The sequence below is a fragment of the Dunckerocampus dactyliophorus genome, chromosome 4 (genome assembly GCF_027744805.1).
Source record: "Dunckerocampus dactyliophorus isolate RoL2022-P2 chromosome 4, RoL_Ddac_1.1, whole genome shotgun sequence".
NCBI lineage: Eukaryota > Metazoa > Chordata > Actinopteri > Syngnathiformes > Syngnathidae > Dunckerocampus > Dunckerocampus dactyliophorus.
The window spans coordinates 20,444,960-20,464,362 of NC_072822.1; the positions used below are offsets into that span (position 1 = coordinate 20,444,960).

Genomic DNA, 19,403 nt, shown 5'->3' on the forward strand with positions numbered 1-19,403 from the left:
TTGGTGCACTAGCTTGCTAGCTAGTGGCCGTCTTGAGTCCCTGCAGCATAAGAGTTGTGCACTGCATTGTAAACAATGAATAATAAGAGTGTAATGGTAACTATGGGGTGTTATTTTAGGCTCCAATAATGTTAAAAACTGTATAAAGAAAGTCATAAACAAGTTTTCTATGCTCTAACTATGAAAATATTCAATTTATTAACACTGAATATTATATTGCGGTCGGGTCAGGAACCAATTAACCGCTATAAGCGAGAGACGATCAGGCCTCAAAACTTGCAGCGAGGTGAACAAAGTTAATACACGCCTGATCAAAATTTTAAAACCGGTAGAGAAATTACAACAATCTACATTTTGCAATGTTGGATCTTAAGGGGATTCTAAGTAGAGCATCCATCCATCCATCCATCCATTTTCTATACCGCTTCATCCTCATTAGGGTCGCGGGAGCATGCTGGAGCCTATAGAGCATCAAAAAGCAAAAAAAAAAAAAGAAATGGGAGTGAGAAAAAATATTTTTTGAGTAAGCAATTTATTGTAAAAACCATTAAACCGAAACATGCTGTTCATCAGCTGATCAAATGTTTAATATCATAGCTAAAAAACCCCCAAACAGTTAAAAAAAAAAAAAGAACTCAGTAATGAGTTGCTGCGCCATTCTTGTTAATCGCCTGAAAAATTGCTTTGGACATGCTTGATGCCAGTGTCTCCAGGAGAATAGTGGTGAAGATGGCTTCACGGAGGGCATCCACTGTCTGGAACTGATGTGCATTTTTGTAAACTTCCTTGGCTATCCAGACCAAAATGTTCTCAATTGTATTGAGATCAGGGGAACACGCAGGATGTTCCAAAAGAGTGACGTCATTCCTGTGGAAGAAGTGCGTTGTCAGGCAGGCATTGTGAAATGCAGTGTTATCCTGTTGAAAAACCCAGTCGTTACCACACAGATGAGCGCCTTCAGTCATGAGAGATGCCCCCTTCAACATCTCTACACAGCTGACAGTATTATAGCTGATATATATATATATATATATATATATATACACTCCTGGTCAAAATCTTAAGAGCAGTTGAAAAATTGCTACAATTTGCATTTTGCACATTTGGATCTTAATGAGGTTTTAATTAGAGCTACAATATGCAAAAGCGAGAATGGGGGAGTGGGACAAAAAGCACTTTGAAAAAGTAATTTATTGAAAACAACAATTAAACTGAAATAGGCTGTTTCATTGTTATATTTTATATACTGTAGATACATAGACTGATGTTGATTGCCATTGCACACAGTATACAACGAAACTTACTGTAATGGCTCCACTTCCATTTCGAGCAACATTAAGACATGTTAAAACTTAAATGTTCCAAATCCAAATTTAACAGGTCTAAAGATTTACGTATAAAATATAGAATATAAAATATCTTTTCATCAAACGAAAAGATGTTCATTCAGCAAGTCTTGTTTTGGTCTGTATCTAAACAATACATGCATTTGACCTGTTGACTTTATTTTTGCCAGCGCCTTACAGCATGCTTATGGTTTTAATTCATCCTGAACATGCATGTGAGTCAAACAGTAGCACATCACATAGTACAATTCACATGCTCAGGGATATGATGTGGTCTTTTATCCATTAAAAAATACTGTGAGGATGCCACTTTCATATAATCGGCATCTTTATTTTATAATGTCAGATTAAAATCTACATTAACAAACATTAACCGAATCGAATCGAATTGTTCTGCTTTTGTTCATCTTTGGGACATGGTCATATTAAAAGTAGCTCACAGGCTGAAAAAGTGTGAGCACCCCTGTGCTATACAGATACATGTATAGCCTATTATTTACATATTGACCACAAATAGTTTGAATTCAAATATCAATAAAAAACTAAACTACGCTTTATTTTGAAAATCATGCACCAGAATCGCCTGTCTGCCCTGTTGGCGCTTGACGGATAAGGAGAGGAAGAAAAGGCTGAGAGAAAGGTATTTAAAGTTAACTCATGCATTACTTGTTTAAGTAAAAAATGTAAACATCTTCTATTGTAAAACTGTGACTATGAGGTCCTGCACAACAAAAATCTGATCTGTATTAATTTAACTAAATTCTGTATGTAGTGTAGAACGCAGCTTATCTCTAATCCAGTGCAGTTCGAGCCTGGCATTGTTTTGATGACCTTTGGTTAGCTTGTTAGCAGAATTACAGAAACACAACCACTACACAAACAACTTTGAAAGAAACGTGAAAAGTGGTTACACTTGTAACAAGAAAGACCCAATTAGATTTTGGTGTTCCAGAATGCAAATGTCCACCTGTCTGGGAAAACATTATTATCCTTGAACGAGAAAGCAGCCTGTTAGATAAACGAACGGACTAACAGCCCAAATCACAGCCGTCCATTTATTCTTCAATTTAATATGAGAGATTAGTTGCTCTTATACCTTGCTAGTATACAAATGATACACCTGTTTCTTCTGCCTCAGGAGGAAAAAATGGTACAGTTGCTACATATTACATCTGCTACTTGCAACCGTACAGACAGGCAAACACACACTAATTGGGTTTGTTAGCAATTCCGGCACAGTTGTGGATTTTGTGATTTTGTATTGGATTATGCATCTGAACCTACTAATGTACACTCCTGATCAAAATCTTAAGACCAGTTGAAAAATTGCTAGGATTTGGATCTTAATGAGGTTTTAAGTAGAGCTACAATATGCAAAAGCAAGAAGGGGGAGTGAGACAAAAAAACATTCGGAACTTGTAATTTAAACAAACAAAAAAAACCTGAAATGGGTTGTTTATCACCTGATCAAAAGTTTAAGACCACAGGCTATAAAAGCCAAAATCTGCTCAAAATGTTAATTTTCTGTCAGGCATTCACGCTGTCATGTCCTCCTGATGGCTAAAGCTAAGAAGCTTTCTCTTTTTGAACGTGGTGGGATTGTGGAGCTGCATAAACAAGGCCTCTCGCAGCGTGCCATTGCTGCTGAGGTTGGGTGCAGTAAGACAGTCATTCTACATTTTTTGAAAAACCTTGAGAATAATAGAACAAAAAAGTCAAGTGGTAGACCCAAAAAAATCACACCTGCGCTGAGCCGGAGGATCCGATTGGCTGTCCATCAAGACACAGGGCGGTCTTCCACCCAAATGAAGGCCTTTACTGGTGCCGACTGCAGCGTAATAACCATCAGACGGCATCTGTGGGAAAAGGGTTTCAAAAACAAAAAACGAATTCAAAGACCTCGTCTCCTTCAACGCCACAAAACTGCCTGTTTAGACTTTGCCAGGGAGCATCAAACATGGGACATTGAAAGGTGGAAAAAAAAGTTTTATTCTCTGATGAGAACAAATATAATCTTGACGGTCTAGATGGCTTCCAATGTTACTAGCATGACAAGGAGATCCCACCTGAGATGAGCTTCAGGTGGTGCAGGGTCGTCAAATGGCAACTTTACAGTTGATGCCCTTCGTGAAGCCATCTTCACCACTTGGAGCAATGTTCCCACTAGCCTCCTGGAAACACTCGCATCAAGCATGCCCAAACCAATTTTTGAAGTGATTAACCAGAACGGTGGAGCTACTCATTACTGAGTCCTACTGAAAACATTTTTTGTTCTGGTTTGGACAGTTTTTGTTATTTTTTTGAGCGATTTTGATCAGCTGATAAACAGCCTACTTGAGTTTAATTGTTGTTTTCAATAAATTACTTTTTGAAAATGCTTTTTATTTCACTCCCCCTTCCTGCTTTTGCATATTGTAGCTCTACTTAAAACCTCATTAAGATCCAAATGTGCAAAATGCAAATTCTAGCAATTTTTCAACTGGTCTTAAGATTTTGATCAGGAGTGTAGTTTAGTTACCTATAATCTATTATCTATGATCTATGTTGGAACTCAAGGAATAGCCAAAGACTGTTGTGTCGGAATAGGAAGGTGGCCTGCCTCAACAGGATTCAGTCATCCTGCATCCTGTCCACCCCCACTGAGATTAGTACTACACCCTGGTTGAACCCGTCGACTTGCAACCATCTCTCAGAGCTGAGAGACCAACCAACATCCCCCACAGTGAGCGCACGCACAGTCACAGGCTCCACTTCCTGTAATCAGAATAACCTTAGTACAACAATAATAATGTATAGGTGAACATGAATATGGAATGTGTTAGGATACAGCAAAAACTCCATGTTTTCGTCTTAGTTTTAGCAACCATTCATTCTAGTGTGCTCCATCAACACCAGAGAAGCACTAGGACGGGGTACATTTTTTACCGATGAAGTCACCACATCTGCGGTTATGAACACTTAGTGCTGTGTGCTTCAACTCCTGCGCTCTCTTTCGCTTGCTTCTGTCCCTTTCTCCCACACAAGGCTGAAGCTTTGCTTGCCTTTACACCAGCAAATGCATACGTTTGTAAGGTACAAGCAAACAAATAAGCACTCAAGCTGAAGGGGCGTGTGCATTGTGACCCCCTGACTGACTGCTGGCCGATTCTCCCAAAGTCCACCTCAACTCCCATGAGGTTTGAGGCAGCAGCTGAGTGTTCAGTGATGTCTGCAATTATCCCGTGTCTAGACAACGTCTAGTGATGCAGGCACAGCTCTGTAGGAGAACAGGCTTGGAACACATACAATGTCTTTCAGCTGGTGTTGTGGTGGTAAATAAAAAAGGTCAGTGCCAGGTTACGAATGCTGCCATGAAAACACCAACCAAAAAACAAAGGAAGGCTGATTTAAATGTTCACTTTTGGCTTGTTGGGATTCGAAATAAAAATGTCAGATGTGTATTTGTTGGCTTATATGCTCGTTAGCATAGATGTAAAGATACAATTGTGAATTTGCATTGATTTATTACATTTCACTTTTAGTGTCATCAAATGTAAACTATATTTGGAGTTTTGTCGGAAAAACTTTCATTTAATTTTACCTCATCAACCAGGGGTGTCCAAACTTTTTCCACCGAGGGCCACATGCAGAAAAAATATTATTATTATCATATATATGTATATTTTTGTACTTACCATGCTAAAACCAATCCAATGGTGTTCAGAATAGACAAAGAATATAAAAATTGTTAAAGAAAACTGGGCTTTGGGTTATAATTGACACAGCAAATACTAAGTATTAGGGTAATATCTTCAACATTTTATATTTTTCATGTAACATTCCTGTCACGTTCTGGCTTTGTGGAGTTGGAGGCGACCCCAGGTATGCAGAGAACAGGACCCAAATGCAGGTAAAAAGTATTCGTTAAATAACGAATGGCTGCCGTGCAGCCACAGGGATTCAATCATGAGTAGCAAGAACGCAAACACCCCAACAAATGCCAAAGGCTCCACTAAATAATCCAAACACAAATGAGTGAAAGTTGCGTTGGAACAAATACGTAAAGCAGGCAGAAAACAGCACAGGCAAAACAGCAAGAAGTACAAAATAAGAGTATCAAAACAGGAACTAAAGGCATACAAGTGAAACTAAACAAACTGTCACGCAGGCAGTGACGCAGATCGTGACAATTACAGCTTTTAAGTATTATGTAAATATGCCGCAGGCCAGTACAGATCGAGCTGCGGGCTGCAAGTGGCCCCCGGGCGGCACTTTGGACACCCCTGTAATAACCACACTGGTACCACAAGTTACCTTTGTTGTCAAGTATGGCATAAATTAGTGCTGTCATGGTTTCAGAATCTTAGTCCACGTACAGTTATGTTTTTTTTTGTTTTAAATCTTTCTTCTTGGAGTAAAGTGGCAAATAATGAAAATCTGTGAGCTGATTCTTTCGGACAATTATGAGAAAACACAATTTTTGCACTTTTCAAAAGGATCAAGGCAACTTCTAGCATAATCTATACTTATAGCAGTCGATTGAACTGTAAATTTAGAAGATGACATGTATGAAATGTATTGAGAAAGTGTTTGAATAATTGTATCAACATGTAGAAAATAACTTTTTACAGTGTTTTACCATTTTCTTGTTTTATTTCGAGGCAGAAGTACTCAGTCACCAAATACAAATTCACTTCCACTCAACCTTGGCCAGCGTATGAATAGCTTTAGGTGGTAGAGTCTCTTCATGCAGCATAAGGTTCAAGATGTTTGTATCGTTTATAGTTTGTATAGTTTGGAGTGGTGCAGCGATGCATTGCATCATTCTGATGAGCATCAAAAATGGTCCTCTCTTGTGTAGCTAAATAAGACATTAGATATTAGAAACACCTCTCAGTATGTTGTGGTGCAGCTCCACAACACTGCAATTTGATTTTGTATTGGATCATATTAGACTGGACAGGCCTGCCTTAAATAGAGCAAAATGGCAAGAAACACGTTGATTAATCAAGCTGCTATTTTCTTTAGAAGTTGTTCTCAAGGAGCCATTCAGAGAAAGAAGAATCTAGATAAGAAGGGAACATGTTCTGATTTAGCGTAGGTTACCTTGCCCTGATGAATTGTGGGCAATAAAGTATGCGAGTTTCCTTTTCTTCCCACAGAAGTCTTTTGACTGCTATTCTTTGACTTTAACTTTGAAAACTGTGCGTCATTTGCTTATTATTAGGATGTAATGGTGTAGAAAACTCCATCTGTGAAAAACTATAATTTGAGGAACATAATGGCAGTAGAAAACATGCAGGGGCTTGAATCAAAGGCTGAATGACGCCGGCTGCAGTGCAAGAAAATGCTGTGAGAGAATGAGCAGGTGTGGTGGAAAGACCCATGGGCTTCAGGGAGAGAATAGATCAATAACTAATTTCAGTACCAAGCTTCACTCGCACTGTTTTCCAATAAATGCTGGATGGAGAGTACAGGCTTAGCCCCCTCACCCCACTATCTCGATTCTATCACCTTCTTCAAGCTGGCGTGGAGACGTGGCAACTGGCTGTTTTTTTTTTGTTGTTTTTTTTATTAAAACAGATTTGTAATTGTTGATTGACTGTATTATGTTTCTACAGCTTGTATAATGCATAGACTGTTGTCCAGCTATTTCCATGTGTTCTGCACTTATGCCATCTCTGTATCTTTAAAGTATATAGGGTTTTTTTTCTTCTCTTCCACTATCCTGCTTCCTTCACCCCCTCCCATCCTCGAATGAGGGCCGGTGTTGAGGTTTTGTCAAGAGTATGTAGGGAGATTGAGGCAGACAGGAGAGTGAAGCGTGTGTCATGCAGGGCTGCTGCTGCTGCTGCTGAGGCTCTTCTCCTCAGAGGCTGTGACCTAGATAACCAAGAGGAGCTGGAGCGACTGCAAGCCTTGGAGCCACTCCAGCCTCAGCAATGTCAGGAAGGGGTTAGTTGTGTAACACAATGTCCTATTTAGTTTGCCTGTCACAAGCATAGATGCTAGCACCGTGCGGTGTACGTAGCATATGCGCAGCCCTAGTCAGGTTCTCCTATGTTCTGTTCTCAGAGAGGAGATGTGCATAAAAGGACCTGAAAAAAGGAGAGAAGAGGAGGAAAGGAAGCATCCAGAAAGTCAGTGAATTCAAACATAAGCATTAAGGATGCTTGGTCAAACTTTCCATCCCAGCAGCCAGTCATTATGTCACTGGAAAGCCAACTAAAGTACAAGCATCTATAGGCGCACTCTTTCTGCAGCTCTGCAGTCAACACAAGAGAATGCTATATTATCGATGATTTTAGCATAAACTACAATATCTGGTTAATGACGAAGTAGATATATAAAGCCAGTGAGGCTAGGTATCCAGCACGCAAACAACATAGATTAAAGCAGCTATATCATAATTTGTCTAATATGATGACAGACAGAAAGCCTGTGTGACTTGTTTATTGATCCAGCTTCAGTTTAAGTTGGACGAAAACTAATTTCACATCACAATCACTTCGGGGCGGTAATGCACAAGTGTATTACAATAGCGTTAATACTAAATAATATGCGATAGAGAAACACTGCCATCTGGTGACATTTGTGATGAATTACAACCTGCAGCATTACACCTCACAGCCTCGCGTTCCAGATGCTTCTAACGTGAGCACAATGAACAATGTGAAGCTATCATACAGTATTTGGCTCACGGCAAACATAAAACCACGACTGAAAAAACATCAAACACATGACACAAAAACAGAATAAGTGCTGAGTCATATGCATCAATTATTTCAAGATTCAAGAGAGTTTTATGTTGGTATTTTGTTCTATTTGAGTGTGATATGCTTTTCATCAATTTACGCTTACAGTGCGTCCGGAAAGTATTCACAGCGTTTCACTGTTCCCACATTTGAATTAAAATCATTTTTCCCAAAAAATTCTACACACAACACCCCATAACGACAATGTGAAAAAAGTTTTTTGAAATTGTTGCAAATGTATTCAATGTAAAAAACTGAAAAATCACACATCGTGCATAAGTATTCACAGCCTTTGCCGTGAAGCTCATAATTGAGCTCAAGTGCATTCTGTCTCCACTGATCATCCTTGAGATGTTTCAGCAGCTTAACTGGAGTCCACCTATGGTAAATTCATTTGATTGGCCATGATTTGGAAAGGCACACACCTGTCTATATAATGTCCCAGGGTTGACCGTGCATGTCAAAGCACAAACAAAGCCAAAAGGCACCTAAAGGAGCATGAGAAACCAAATTCTTTGGTCTGATGAGACAAAAATTGAACTCTTCGGTCTGAATGGCAGGCATTACTTTTGGAGAAAACCAGGCAATGCTCATCACCAGGCCAATACCATCCCTACAGTGAAGCATGGTGGTGGCAGCATCATGCCGTGGGGATGTTTTCGAGCAGCAGTAACTGGAAGACAAGTCAGGATAGAGGGAAAGCTGTACAATGTACAGAGGCATCCTGGATGAAAACCTGCTCCAGAGCGCTCTCGACCTCAGACTGGGACGACGGTTCATCTTTCAGCAGGACAATGGCCCTAAGCACACAGCCAAGATATCAAAGTGAGTGACTTCAGAACAACTCGGTGAATGTCTTTGAGTGGCACTGCCAGAGCCCAGACCTGAGTCCAATTGAACACCTCTGGAGAGATCTCAAAAAGGCTGTGCACCGACGCTCCCGTCCAACCTGATGGAGCTTGAGAGGTACGGGTACAGAGGTTCAGTCGGTCTGGTAATGACAAATCATTGATTCTCTGTTCCAGTAGTTCCCAACCATAAACGCAGGCTCAGTATGGGGTTGTTTGCCCTTGGTAAGTCCAGCAACACTTCAGCTTGCTCAAGAAGCTCAGAGGCATGATTTGGATCTGAGCACTGCTCCAGATTTATCCGGAGTCGCTGGAAAAAAATAGTAACGGAAGCTGCCCAGCTGGAGTCGCTGTGGCAGGCCCAAATCATTTGGATCATGAGCACTGTCAGAGGGGAAAGTGCCGCAAGCTTGCTGTACAGATCACGTCTGGGATCCACAGCGTGGGCTAGCAGTAACTGTGTGGTCTTTAGGCAGAATTTTCCGATCTCTGCAGCATCCTCTGGGTTGAAAATTAAACTGGCATACTGAAAGAAGAGAGATTTCAAAGTTATCTCATGTACACGACACATAAATGATGATAAAATAATACTATCACACTGGACATCTTCTGGATTACCATACACAAGTGGTTCCCAAACTTTTCACAGTCGCATACCCTTGTAGACATCCGACTTGAAGCCATGTACCCCCGACTCTTACACACTTAAAAAACATAAACCTTTTTTAATCTTCATCTTCAACGAAATACCGAACATGATTTATTAGTTAATTTTATAGGAAGTAAGTAATTCTGTTTCAAAAATGTTCAGCGATGAAGTGTCATTTCCGGGGGAATCCGTACTCTCTCATCCTGACACGCACATTCATTGATAGGTTTTCACAGTGCGGGGATTGGAACGCCAATATAAATTAAATATTCAAGAGGAAACACTCTCAATGCGCAACATAATGCTCAAACTTACTTATTCATATAACTCACACAGAGCAATGAAGAACCTCATGCTCTCTCCTTCCTTCTTTGTGCTCTGACTGCGCACTCTGCCCTGTGAGGCGTTCAGGCACACTCTCATTTGTGAGTGTTAGGTTTTCATTTTTATTTTTGTACCCCCTATGACAATTGGTGTATCCCACTTTGGGAACCTAGGCCACACTCAAGTGGAAAAAAGCACAAAAAGCATGTGTAGGTGGCGCTACCTAGCGGGGGAGTTAGTATATTGCAGTCATCAAACTCCCAAAAGTCAAAACATGAATTATTCCAGGGCTGTCCAAACTTCTTCCACTGAGGGCTGCATACACAAAAACCAAAAGGATGGGTGGGCTTCACTTTAATATTTATAATTTTGTAAAAAAAAAAAAAGAAAGAAAAAAAAAGTCAAAAAGAAAAAAACAGAATCGCAAAGGTTTGTGTTATCAATCTTGCCGTAAGACTAGCATTCCGACGACATGGGAGGGCCCACGGCTGCTGCTGATGAGCATACATTTTCACATACAATGTCTTTGTTTTGTTATGAATAGCCTATTTTGATACAAATTCATCCTCATTTGTGTTAATGAAGAAGTGAAAATGATGTGTGTGTTTAACAGAAGACATCTACTTATGCAAGATGGCAGCATGCATCTCTTCCAGATTTGCAGTTTTGGAGTTATTATCTTGCTCATACCAGGTCTGGTTTAACATGGATTTCACAGCACCAATGTTTTTATTACCAATCTTCAACTCGTCCCCGAGTACCGTAGTCTACACACCCCACTCAGCCGGGCGGCAGAAAGGAGGAGGATGTACAGTAGAGGGGTACGGGCTAAGCAGAAGGTAAGAATACACAGACAGTCCTTACTCAGCATTTTCTTCACTAATGTGTGGCCTTTCGTGAATAAAATGTACAAGTTACATCTCCACATCACCCACAGTCAGAGACTTTCGGACTGCAATGTCATCATTTTCACAGAGACATGACTCAACAGCGGAGTACCAGACAATGCTATTGAACTAGCCGCGACTGCCACACACTTCGGGCCGATAAACACAGCACTGTGTCATCATGTCAACTGCTTTCTGCATCACTAAATAAATAAAAATAAAGGTATTGTTGTTGCACAACCACCATGTTTATTTGTTTATCCAAGTGTTTTAGCAGAAGTGGAAAAAGTCGCAAATGAGATGTGTTTATTTGTAGGGATTGCAACTAGCGGTACTATTAAAAAAACAACAATATTGGATTATTAGTCGACTATGGATAAAATCGAATGAATCCGATTTGACGATGAAAATCCTTAGTCGAAGACAACCCTACTGCTAACACTTGCAAGGAGTAGCAGCTCCAGGAGGCGGGTAGAAAAGGGAGCGGCCTTAATTTAGAAAATGAATTAAGGCAATTTCACCAGTTAAGAGAAAGAGACTCACACACCAAATTAAGTTTAAGAATTCTATTGAGAATAAATCAGACAGAATAGGTTAACAGTTTCCAGAGCTCCGTGCCCCGTCTCATCCACCGGTCCCCTGGTCCTCCACCCCAGCTGAAAGAGAGAGGGCCCCGAACTCTCCCCTCTTCTGCCTTTTTATAATTGTTTCCTCAGACCATTGGCGCCAGTCTCTCCAAAGATAACTTTCTCCGGATTCTTTGACGAAGTTGTGTGACGCCAGCAGGTGATAATTGGGTCTATTTTGGCCACATTCTGTGACCATATGTGGCTGCTGACGCTGGCTGGTCTTTGGCTGATTGTATACTATGTGAGAACACACCATTATTTCTGTTTAACCTTTGACACACTTTAACAGTTGTTCATCTACTCAGCTAATTATTTAATAAAGCATTATTTCTATTCAGTACTTAATCATTCAGTTCATCATAAAACAGTTATATTTATACTGTACTTATAGTAAGGCACGCAATTAATAATTCGATCAATAAACATGAATGCAAACAGTCTACTTGTATACTTTACTTACTTAAAATGGGGTATCAACTGTATTTTGAAGATCGGATAATATCGGGTTCAACCATGAGATCAAGCTGATTCGCCGGACGTATGACGTTCGGAACTCTGGGCCAGGTGCGGTAATGCGCCTCAAAGCTGGTTGCCACCCACAAAAAGAAAACGCAACACCGCCGTGCAGACATGGCCGCAGTCTACAGTGGTGAAGCTCATTTCACTATGGACATTGGATGTTCTACTCCGTAGCTACAGCGGTAGTTCCCCCTCACTGTGCCCGGACTGCTGTGTCATGGTGCGGGCCGCTCAATCGTGGCGGAATCTCATCACAAACACTACTAAACATGTCCAAACGACGGCGAAAAACCTTGGCAACCCCTTTGTTACGGAGTGTGAATGGAAGCTACCGGGGTTAGCTTAGTTTAGCAGTGCAGCTGCGTGTGTGTGTGTGTGTGTGCTGGGTGAGTATATTTTCACCGTGTTGTGCTTTACAGCTCGTAAGGACCATTTTACAATGCCCACTGACGACGTGCAGGTTCTGAGTGAAAAAAGACATGAGGCACGTCTATTCTCGCACCCAGCGCGTATCAAACGTCAATTGCAATTCTCAACACATGGCCTTCAAAATAAGAGCGCTCTTTGTCACATTTGCCTAATTGCGTAAACAAAATAAGGGTGTCATGAAAATATCTTACATTAATAATGCGATTGGAGTTACATGTGTGACTGCATCTTCCTTAATCACAAGCACACACATTACAGTTTGTTGAAGATTTTGTAGCAATAAGTGCTGAGGCTGACAAAAGTTAGCTAAACTACATCCATTTCTCAATTACTGGACAAAATGGGCCAAGGATGTATTGCATCAATAAACCCAAATCGCACACACTCTATGCTGCCAAGATAAGTGGAAAAGTAAAAAATATTGAATTAAATAAGATAATAAGATAAGATAATCGAGTAAGGTAAGGCGTTTTTATTTTTGAGCACATTGATCATCCAGTGACGGGAAACATTAAACTGCAGGTATTTACTTTACTATCTTGCGCCACAATTGCTGTCTAGTAGTACATGCACGAGAGCATGTTAAATACATTCACGGCCACTAGGTGGCAGCAACAATGCACACCCCAACAAACTGCAGTTGAATGAGCTTGCATTTAATGACAAACAAGGAAACCTATGGGAAGTTTTCTGTGTAATTCCCTTCGCCTCTGCACACAACTTTTTAAACGTGCTCATGAAAATCTACTTCTACAAATCAGTCACTCCGTTTTTAAGCCTCTGTTAGCACACCTGCCAATGCAATTTGGCTGTTAGTGTGATACAATGTATATTCCTGCTCTTTTAATCATGTTTGAAACCATTATCATGATTTAATTTCTTGATCCCTGCCTTTTACGGGGTAGAAATGTATTTTTAGCATGTGACAGAACACTGCCATCTGATGACATTTATGATGAATTACAACCAACCGCATGACACCTTGCAGCCTCACATTACAGATGTTTCTACTGCGAGTCCAATGACAAATGTGAAGGTAGCATATTTGGCATTTGAGTACAGTAAATGTAAAAACACAACTGAAAAAAATGGCACAGAAACAAGATAACTGCTGGGCCATGTGCCTCAATTATTTTAGTTCCACTTAGGTACAAATGCTGCCTTTGCATCGATTTACTTTTTTTTTTTTTTTTTACATACAATTGTGAGCAGTACAGAGTAGATGATCAGCGTTGACTTTGCTGGGGCTTAAAGCAGTCCCAACCAGGCTTTGTCTTAAATGTGCGCTCTGGGAGAAGGAAGTCTTTCAGTCTGTCTGGTAAAGGCAAATCATTGATTCTTTTTTCCAGGGGCCAGGGCTGGGAGTGGTTCCTTAAAAAGGCCCTGCAAAGGCATTTCAGAGCAGGAGGGCAAGCATCATGCTTGACCACTCGGCTGTATAGCTCTTCAACAGCCTGAACATATAGGTGAGGGTCCTGCCCAAGTATAGTATGTCCCAACCTGCAATGCAGCCTCAGTGTCGGCTTGTTTACTCTCATTAAGTCCAGCAAAACTTCAGCTTGCTCAAGCAGCTCAGATGCATGATTTGGATCTGAACATTGCCCCAGAGATGAGTGGAGCCGCTGGAAAATAAGACTGGAAGCTGACCAGCAGGAGTCGCCGTGATAGGCACAAACCAAAGAAGCTCCACTTTGGATTATGAGCACAGCCAGAGGGAAGAGTAGGTCATAGTGCTCCAGGCTTGTTTGGGTCAGAGTGGACTCATCAGATAGATCACAGCTAGGATCCACGCCGTGGGCTAGCAGTAACTGTGTGGTCTTCAAGCAGAATTTTCCAATCTTTGCAGCATCCTCTGGGTTGGCATCAAGCGCCTCCTTGACCAGAAACACCAACGACGACTCAACTGTTTCGCCATCTACAGTTGCAGCCTTGATGTCAGCACCTGGGCAGATGCGCACATTCTTGGGTATACATACAGTACATAATTTCACTAAATCATCAGAACTGTAACCGTCCACTGATTGGGTGATTCACTGAGAATAACTCACTCAACAGTCAACATAGTACACACAGTTACTGAAGGCGGTAGACTCAACTTCCACTACTAAAATATATGGGACTGGCCTTGGTGTGAGTACTATGTGGAAACAACACGTGAAAAAAATTCAGTGTGGCCTCAGATGACTGATAAAAGGCTCGTCTTCACTAATGATTTACATAATGAAAAACATGACATTCATCACAATTAAACCGGCCTACTGAAATAATAAAGATTTTAGTTCTCTTATGTGAACTACACATGCAAAATCCCGCTGGACATCTCAAAACTCCCCCTCACTAAAATTCTATGTCCTCACAGTGCTTTAACAACGTTGCCACAGACGGTGGCAGATCACACAGACCCAACTGACACAATTGCTTCTGGTGAAAAACTATGATGAATAAGTAGAAACAGAGACAGCCATGAAGTGAAGGTTAGGCACTGACATTTTGTGCATGAGTGTTTGCTTTCATCCATCAGTTTACAGTGTCGGATTGCAGAAGTAACTGTTCCACTTCAGTTGAACATGCATGTGCATACAGATTTTTTGACAACAGTTCCTGACATGTTTTTTTTTTTAATCTTCCAAAAGCACACAGAGTGGAAAGTAACTCGGTAACTCCTCGTGATGTATTGTGATTAGAACTGTCAATCTGTCAATCCATTAAAATATTATATAAAATAACATGAACGTTATCAATCAAAATAATAATCAGCAAATTCATGTATTTTAAACAATACCTCTTTCAAGTAGATGCTGGATGTTCTCTGTGTTGTTCACAGTGAGGCCATCACTGCTTGCCAAGGCATGCAGCAAAGGGGTCTTTCCTTAGAGACAAGATTAATACAATCACTTTCATTACAAAACCAAATTCTATTAGTTTGCTGAGGAAGGAAAGGTATGGGTTCATGTACCTCTTTTATCCCATGCGTTCACATCAGCACCAAGGTCAAGCAATGTGAGCAGGCAGGGCAGACGGTCCGACTCTTCACTTGCAAGATCCAACGGACTGCTCTCATGGATCTAACGGGTCAGCAATGAAACATTTGCAAGTGCAAAATTCAGCAATTAACAAGGCAAACCATAAACAAGAAGAACTGTCAACATATGTATGTGTTTGGCCGCGAAATAAGACAAAACTTCACAATCACACCACTGCAAACTGCAACTGTAAAAAGTAGGGGTGCACAATAATTATGGGATTGATAATTATCAGGGTGATATGAGAATTATGACATCATACTGATAAATCAGATAAAAAATAAAGCGATAAAAAAAGAAGCCCTAGTGAAGCGAGATTACCCTTACGGTGCTGTATGTGGGTTAGTTTGAGCAAATCAAGCACTCCTTTTGTGTGACGTGCTGCAAACGGCCTGTCGTAACTTTCCCTGAGCTCACTTGTACCTAACATGGCGTCGATCGTGTGGTTTCAGAGGAAAACATTTCGCCAAATGCTCCAAATGTTCTGCAAATTTTCCACGATGAGAGAAACAACAAAACCCATCTTGCTTCAGCACAGCAAACTTTATCAGCCACCTGAATTGCCAGCATCGCTACAACGCCTGGGGCCCGAGGCTTGTTCCTATCGCCGCAGTGTTTCAAAAGTGCAAACAGGTTTTCCAGGGACGACCCCAGGGCTAAAGCGATCTGTGATTTTATCATGGAAATGCTGCCGCTGGATGGTCAGTCCTTTACCTTTGTTGAAGATAACGACTTTTGTCGCCTAGTAAACCCTTTGGAGCCTTGGTTTGTACTTCTGAGCTGCCACTATTTAAAAAAAAGTTTTTTGGTTAATAGTAATGATGTTATAATATTTGGTTAGGACAAATCTACAGGTACAATTTGTTAAATCTAACTTTGTTTGAGTCGTTCTTACCTCCAGGTGTGCACAAAGTACAGTTGAAAAAAACTTGTTGTGCATCCCTAGTAAAAATGTATATATTGCTTTAATTGTTACAACTTTGGCACTCTCAAAACTGATAATGACTATTTTCAGAGCGGAATTATATTTGTTTATTATCAATATCCTGCATTGGATTTTAATTGGAGTTTGCAGAAAGACTTCATGTTGTGGTCGTAAATCATTTGGTCTTATTTGTCTCACCCTGTCCCTTTTTTCAATGTCAGCTCCGTGCTCGACCAGAAGTTTCACCATGTCTGATCTGTTCCTCAGAACAGCTATATGCAGTGGATTGTAGTAGGACACTGGGTCTGGGAAATAAAAAAAAACAGAGATCCAATTTAAAATCACACAGCAGAATGGATAGTCTTCTGTAAAAAGGGACATGCTAATGTAGTGAAGCACACTATGGAGTACGGTGGGAAAACATCAGCACCAACCTGACAACACAAAGGTTGCAACTTGAAGCAGAAACTGAAATTGCAATAATACAACCCCAAGCAAAAATTATGGATGAGGATCTTAAGACCAGTTGAAAATCTGCTAGAATTTGCATTATGAACATTTGGATCTTAATGAGGTTTTAAGTAGAGCTACAATATGAAAAAGCAAGAAGGCGAAGTGAGACAAAAAACATTTGGAACTTGTAATTTAAACAAACAAAATATATCACCTGACTAAAAGTTTAAGACCACAGGCTATAAAAGCCAATACCTGCTCAAAATGTTTATTTTCTGTCAGGAATTCACACTGTCATGCCCTCCTGATGGCTAAAGCTAAGAAGCTTTCTCTTTTTGAACGTGGTGGGATTGTCGAGCTGCATAAGCAAGGCCTCAGGCAGCGTGCCATTGCTGCTGAGGTTGGGTGCAGTAAGACAGCCATTCTACATTTTTTGAAAGATCCTGAGCATTATGGAACAAAAAAAGTCAAGTGGTAGTGGTTAATAACTACCACTATTTTTTTTTCTTAATTTCTGTTAGTGTTTCTTAAAGCCAGAAAGTTGCCATTTGAAATGACTGAAAGAATGTCTGCGATCTGCTTTTTTCTACAAAATTAAACAACTGAATGTTCATCCTCAGAGACTGGCAAGTCCATAATTTTTGCCAGGAGTTGTATTAAGTAGCCAAAGCACTTACCGTAACTTAAGACTTACAGGGATAGTTAGGATTTTTTACTGTGGAACACATGCACGGGCAGTGATTTGACGGGAGGGAAAGTAACGCCGAGCAATTGTGAGGTCTGATTTTTTCAAGGAGGCATTTTTGTGATGCAACTATATTTATGTGACTGCCAACATTTAAATTGTACTTTATTTACAAGGCACATCTCCACTCAGTGTGATTTGTCATTAAATACAGGTGTCATGTTTGAATAGAATAAAAATACTAAGAGGTGAAACAAATTCTTTGGTTAACTACTCAACATCAGCTGGTCTGCTACGGCTAGCTTACGAGCTACCTGTTGGAGACCACTGTGTTAGCATCACTGTCTAAAGCTGGACACATTACGTGTTTCTGCTGAACAACTTCAACACACAACTTGTGTTTTGAAGACAAGCTGTAGTCAATTGACTACACATTTTACGGGCTACTGTTCATTCGCCCGATAATAAGTGAAAGTCAACACAAGACCTGTCGCGTATCTGGTCACATGCAGCCTATAAAATATTCACTTTTTCAGATGACATTCATTTTTGTTTGTTGTTTTTAAGCATCAATGCAAGGTTGGTCATGAGATTCTATTTAAATGCTCGTTTACTGAAAGTCGGAAGACAAATGTTGTGAGATATCTCAGGGAAAAGCTTGAACTGGTCTCTCACCTTCAAAATTAAGATCTGCTCTGTACCGTAGAAGGACTTCAGCGACATGCACCAGCCCTCGCTCTGCCACCTTAAACAGAGCATAGCTGATCCCCGCCATGAATACTTCAGAATGGGACTCTCGCTCCAGCAGCTCCTCTAGAGAACTGCACAGACGTCTTTCGTCTTCTGGACTTCTGTTTCAGGACACAAAAGGAAGGAAAGTATAATTTGTGCTGTATGAGATTCTGCTTGTGTACCTATTATATTTGAATGTATTAGTTCTGTATTGGCGGGCAACACTTTCAAACAACAAAATAAAATAAACAATAAAAAAGGACAATCCAGAATTAGTTTTTCCCCCCTCTATTTCTGAAAATGTATTTTATTATTACCGTACCTATCCTCTTGACTTGCGTCTGCTTCTTCTGGCTCGATCACACTCATGACAGCATCCACCAGTGGTTGATACTCATAAATGATTCTTCGGAAACCGTGGAGAAACGGCATGGCACCTTCACTGTTTAAAACACTTTCATGTAAATAAATCCTAAGCACATTCTAACAGTACAGAGAGTGTCAAACGAGATCCTATTTTGCGAAAACATACACCACCAGCACGTCCTCCAAACTTTACTCAGAGCAGAGCGTTACCTGATTCATTCACGTCAAGGTTGAATGACTGCAGTTACATGTTACAAAGTTAACTAAACAAATATTAGTAAAACCTTGCCTTATTCTGTGCGTTGTCTTCCTGTCGTGTGTGTTCTAATGAAACACCGGAGAACTAACAACGATATTGCACTTGCGACTACGCAATACGTACCCGGAAAGCAATTGGTCCAACTGGGTACTACGCATGTGCAAAACGCGTCTACATCCGGTCGGCCCATTTTTCGGCAGTCACATGTTCGCATGTGTAATGTACGCCATCCGTCGATCTATTTTACGGCAGCAAGTAGTATATACGCTCCATCCCCCGTCCCAAAAACGTTATTAAGATAGATAGGATGGATGGATGAATTACAACATAAATGATATTTTTTTCCTATATCATATCCATAGTGTAAGTGGACAATTTGTAGACCCTCTTTTCTTTGTTCAATAAATTATTTAACGTTTTTTTTTTCGTCACTGAAAAAATACATACCAAAGTATTTGCTAGGAAGATATGTTTGGATGGATGGTATATCTCCGTTTAAAAAAAACTCTAGCTAAATCCTCTAGATTAATTCATCATTGCACTCTGCTAATAGTTGTTTACACTGAAATATCACTGCATTTTTTTAAGGGACGAA

The 19,403-nt window shown here is 40.4% G+C and overlaps 1 protein-coding gene and 1 long non-coding RNA gene across 3 annotated transcripts; one reads left to right on the forward strand and one right to left on the reverse strand.

Moving 5' to 3' along the window:
* The first annotated feature begins 6,411 nt into the window (after nt 1-6,411).
* LOC129180323 (uncharacterized) lies at nt 6,412-11,112 on the forward strand. The gene is made up of 4 exons (XR_008570132.1): nt 6,412-7,280; nt 7,401-7,465; nt 10,515-10,740; nt 10,839-11,112. It is a non-coding gene; the product is annotated as an uncharacterized LOC129180323 (long non-coding RNA).
* Nucleotides 9,463-18,988, reverse strand: asb6 (ankyrin repeat and SOCS box containing 6). 2 transcript variants are annotated; one of them, XM_054774690.1, is made up of 7 exons: nt 18,839-18,988; nt 18,506-18,625; nt 18,127-18,302; nt 16,512-16,618; nt 15,322-15,430; nt 15,148-15,234; nt 9,463-14,307 (listed from the first exon to the last, which is right to left on the reverse strand). In XM_054774690.1, the coding sequence occupies exons 2-7, from the start codon at nt 18,613-18,615 to the stop codon at nt 13,592-13,594; spliced, it is 1,305 nt and encodes a 434-aa protein (XP_054630665.1). In that variant the 5' UTR covers nt 18,616-18,625; nt 18,839-18,988; the 3' UTR covers nt 9,463-13,591. The 2 variants fall into 2 exon arrangements, with proteins under 2 accessions (XP_054630665.1, XP_054630664.1); XM_054774689.1 differs by having other exon boundaries at nt 18,506-18,928.
* Between the last annotated feature and the right edge of the window lie 415 nt (nt 18,989-19,403).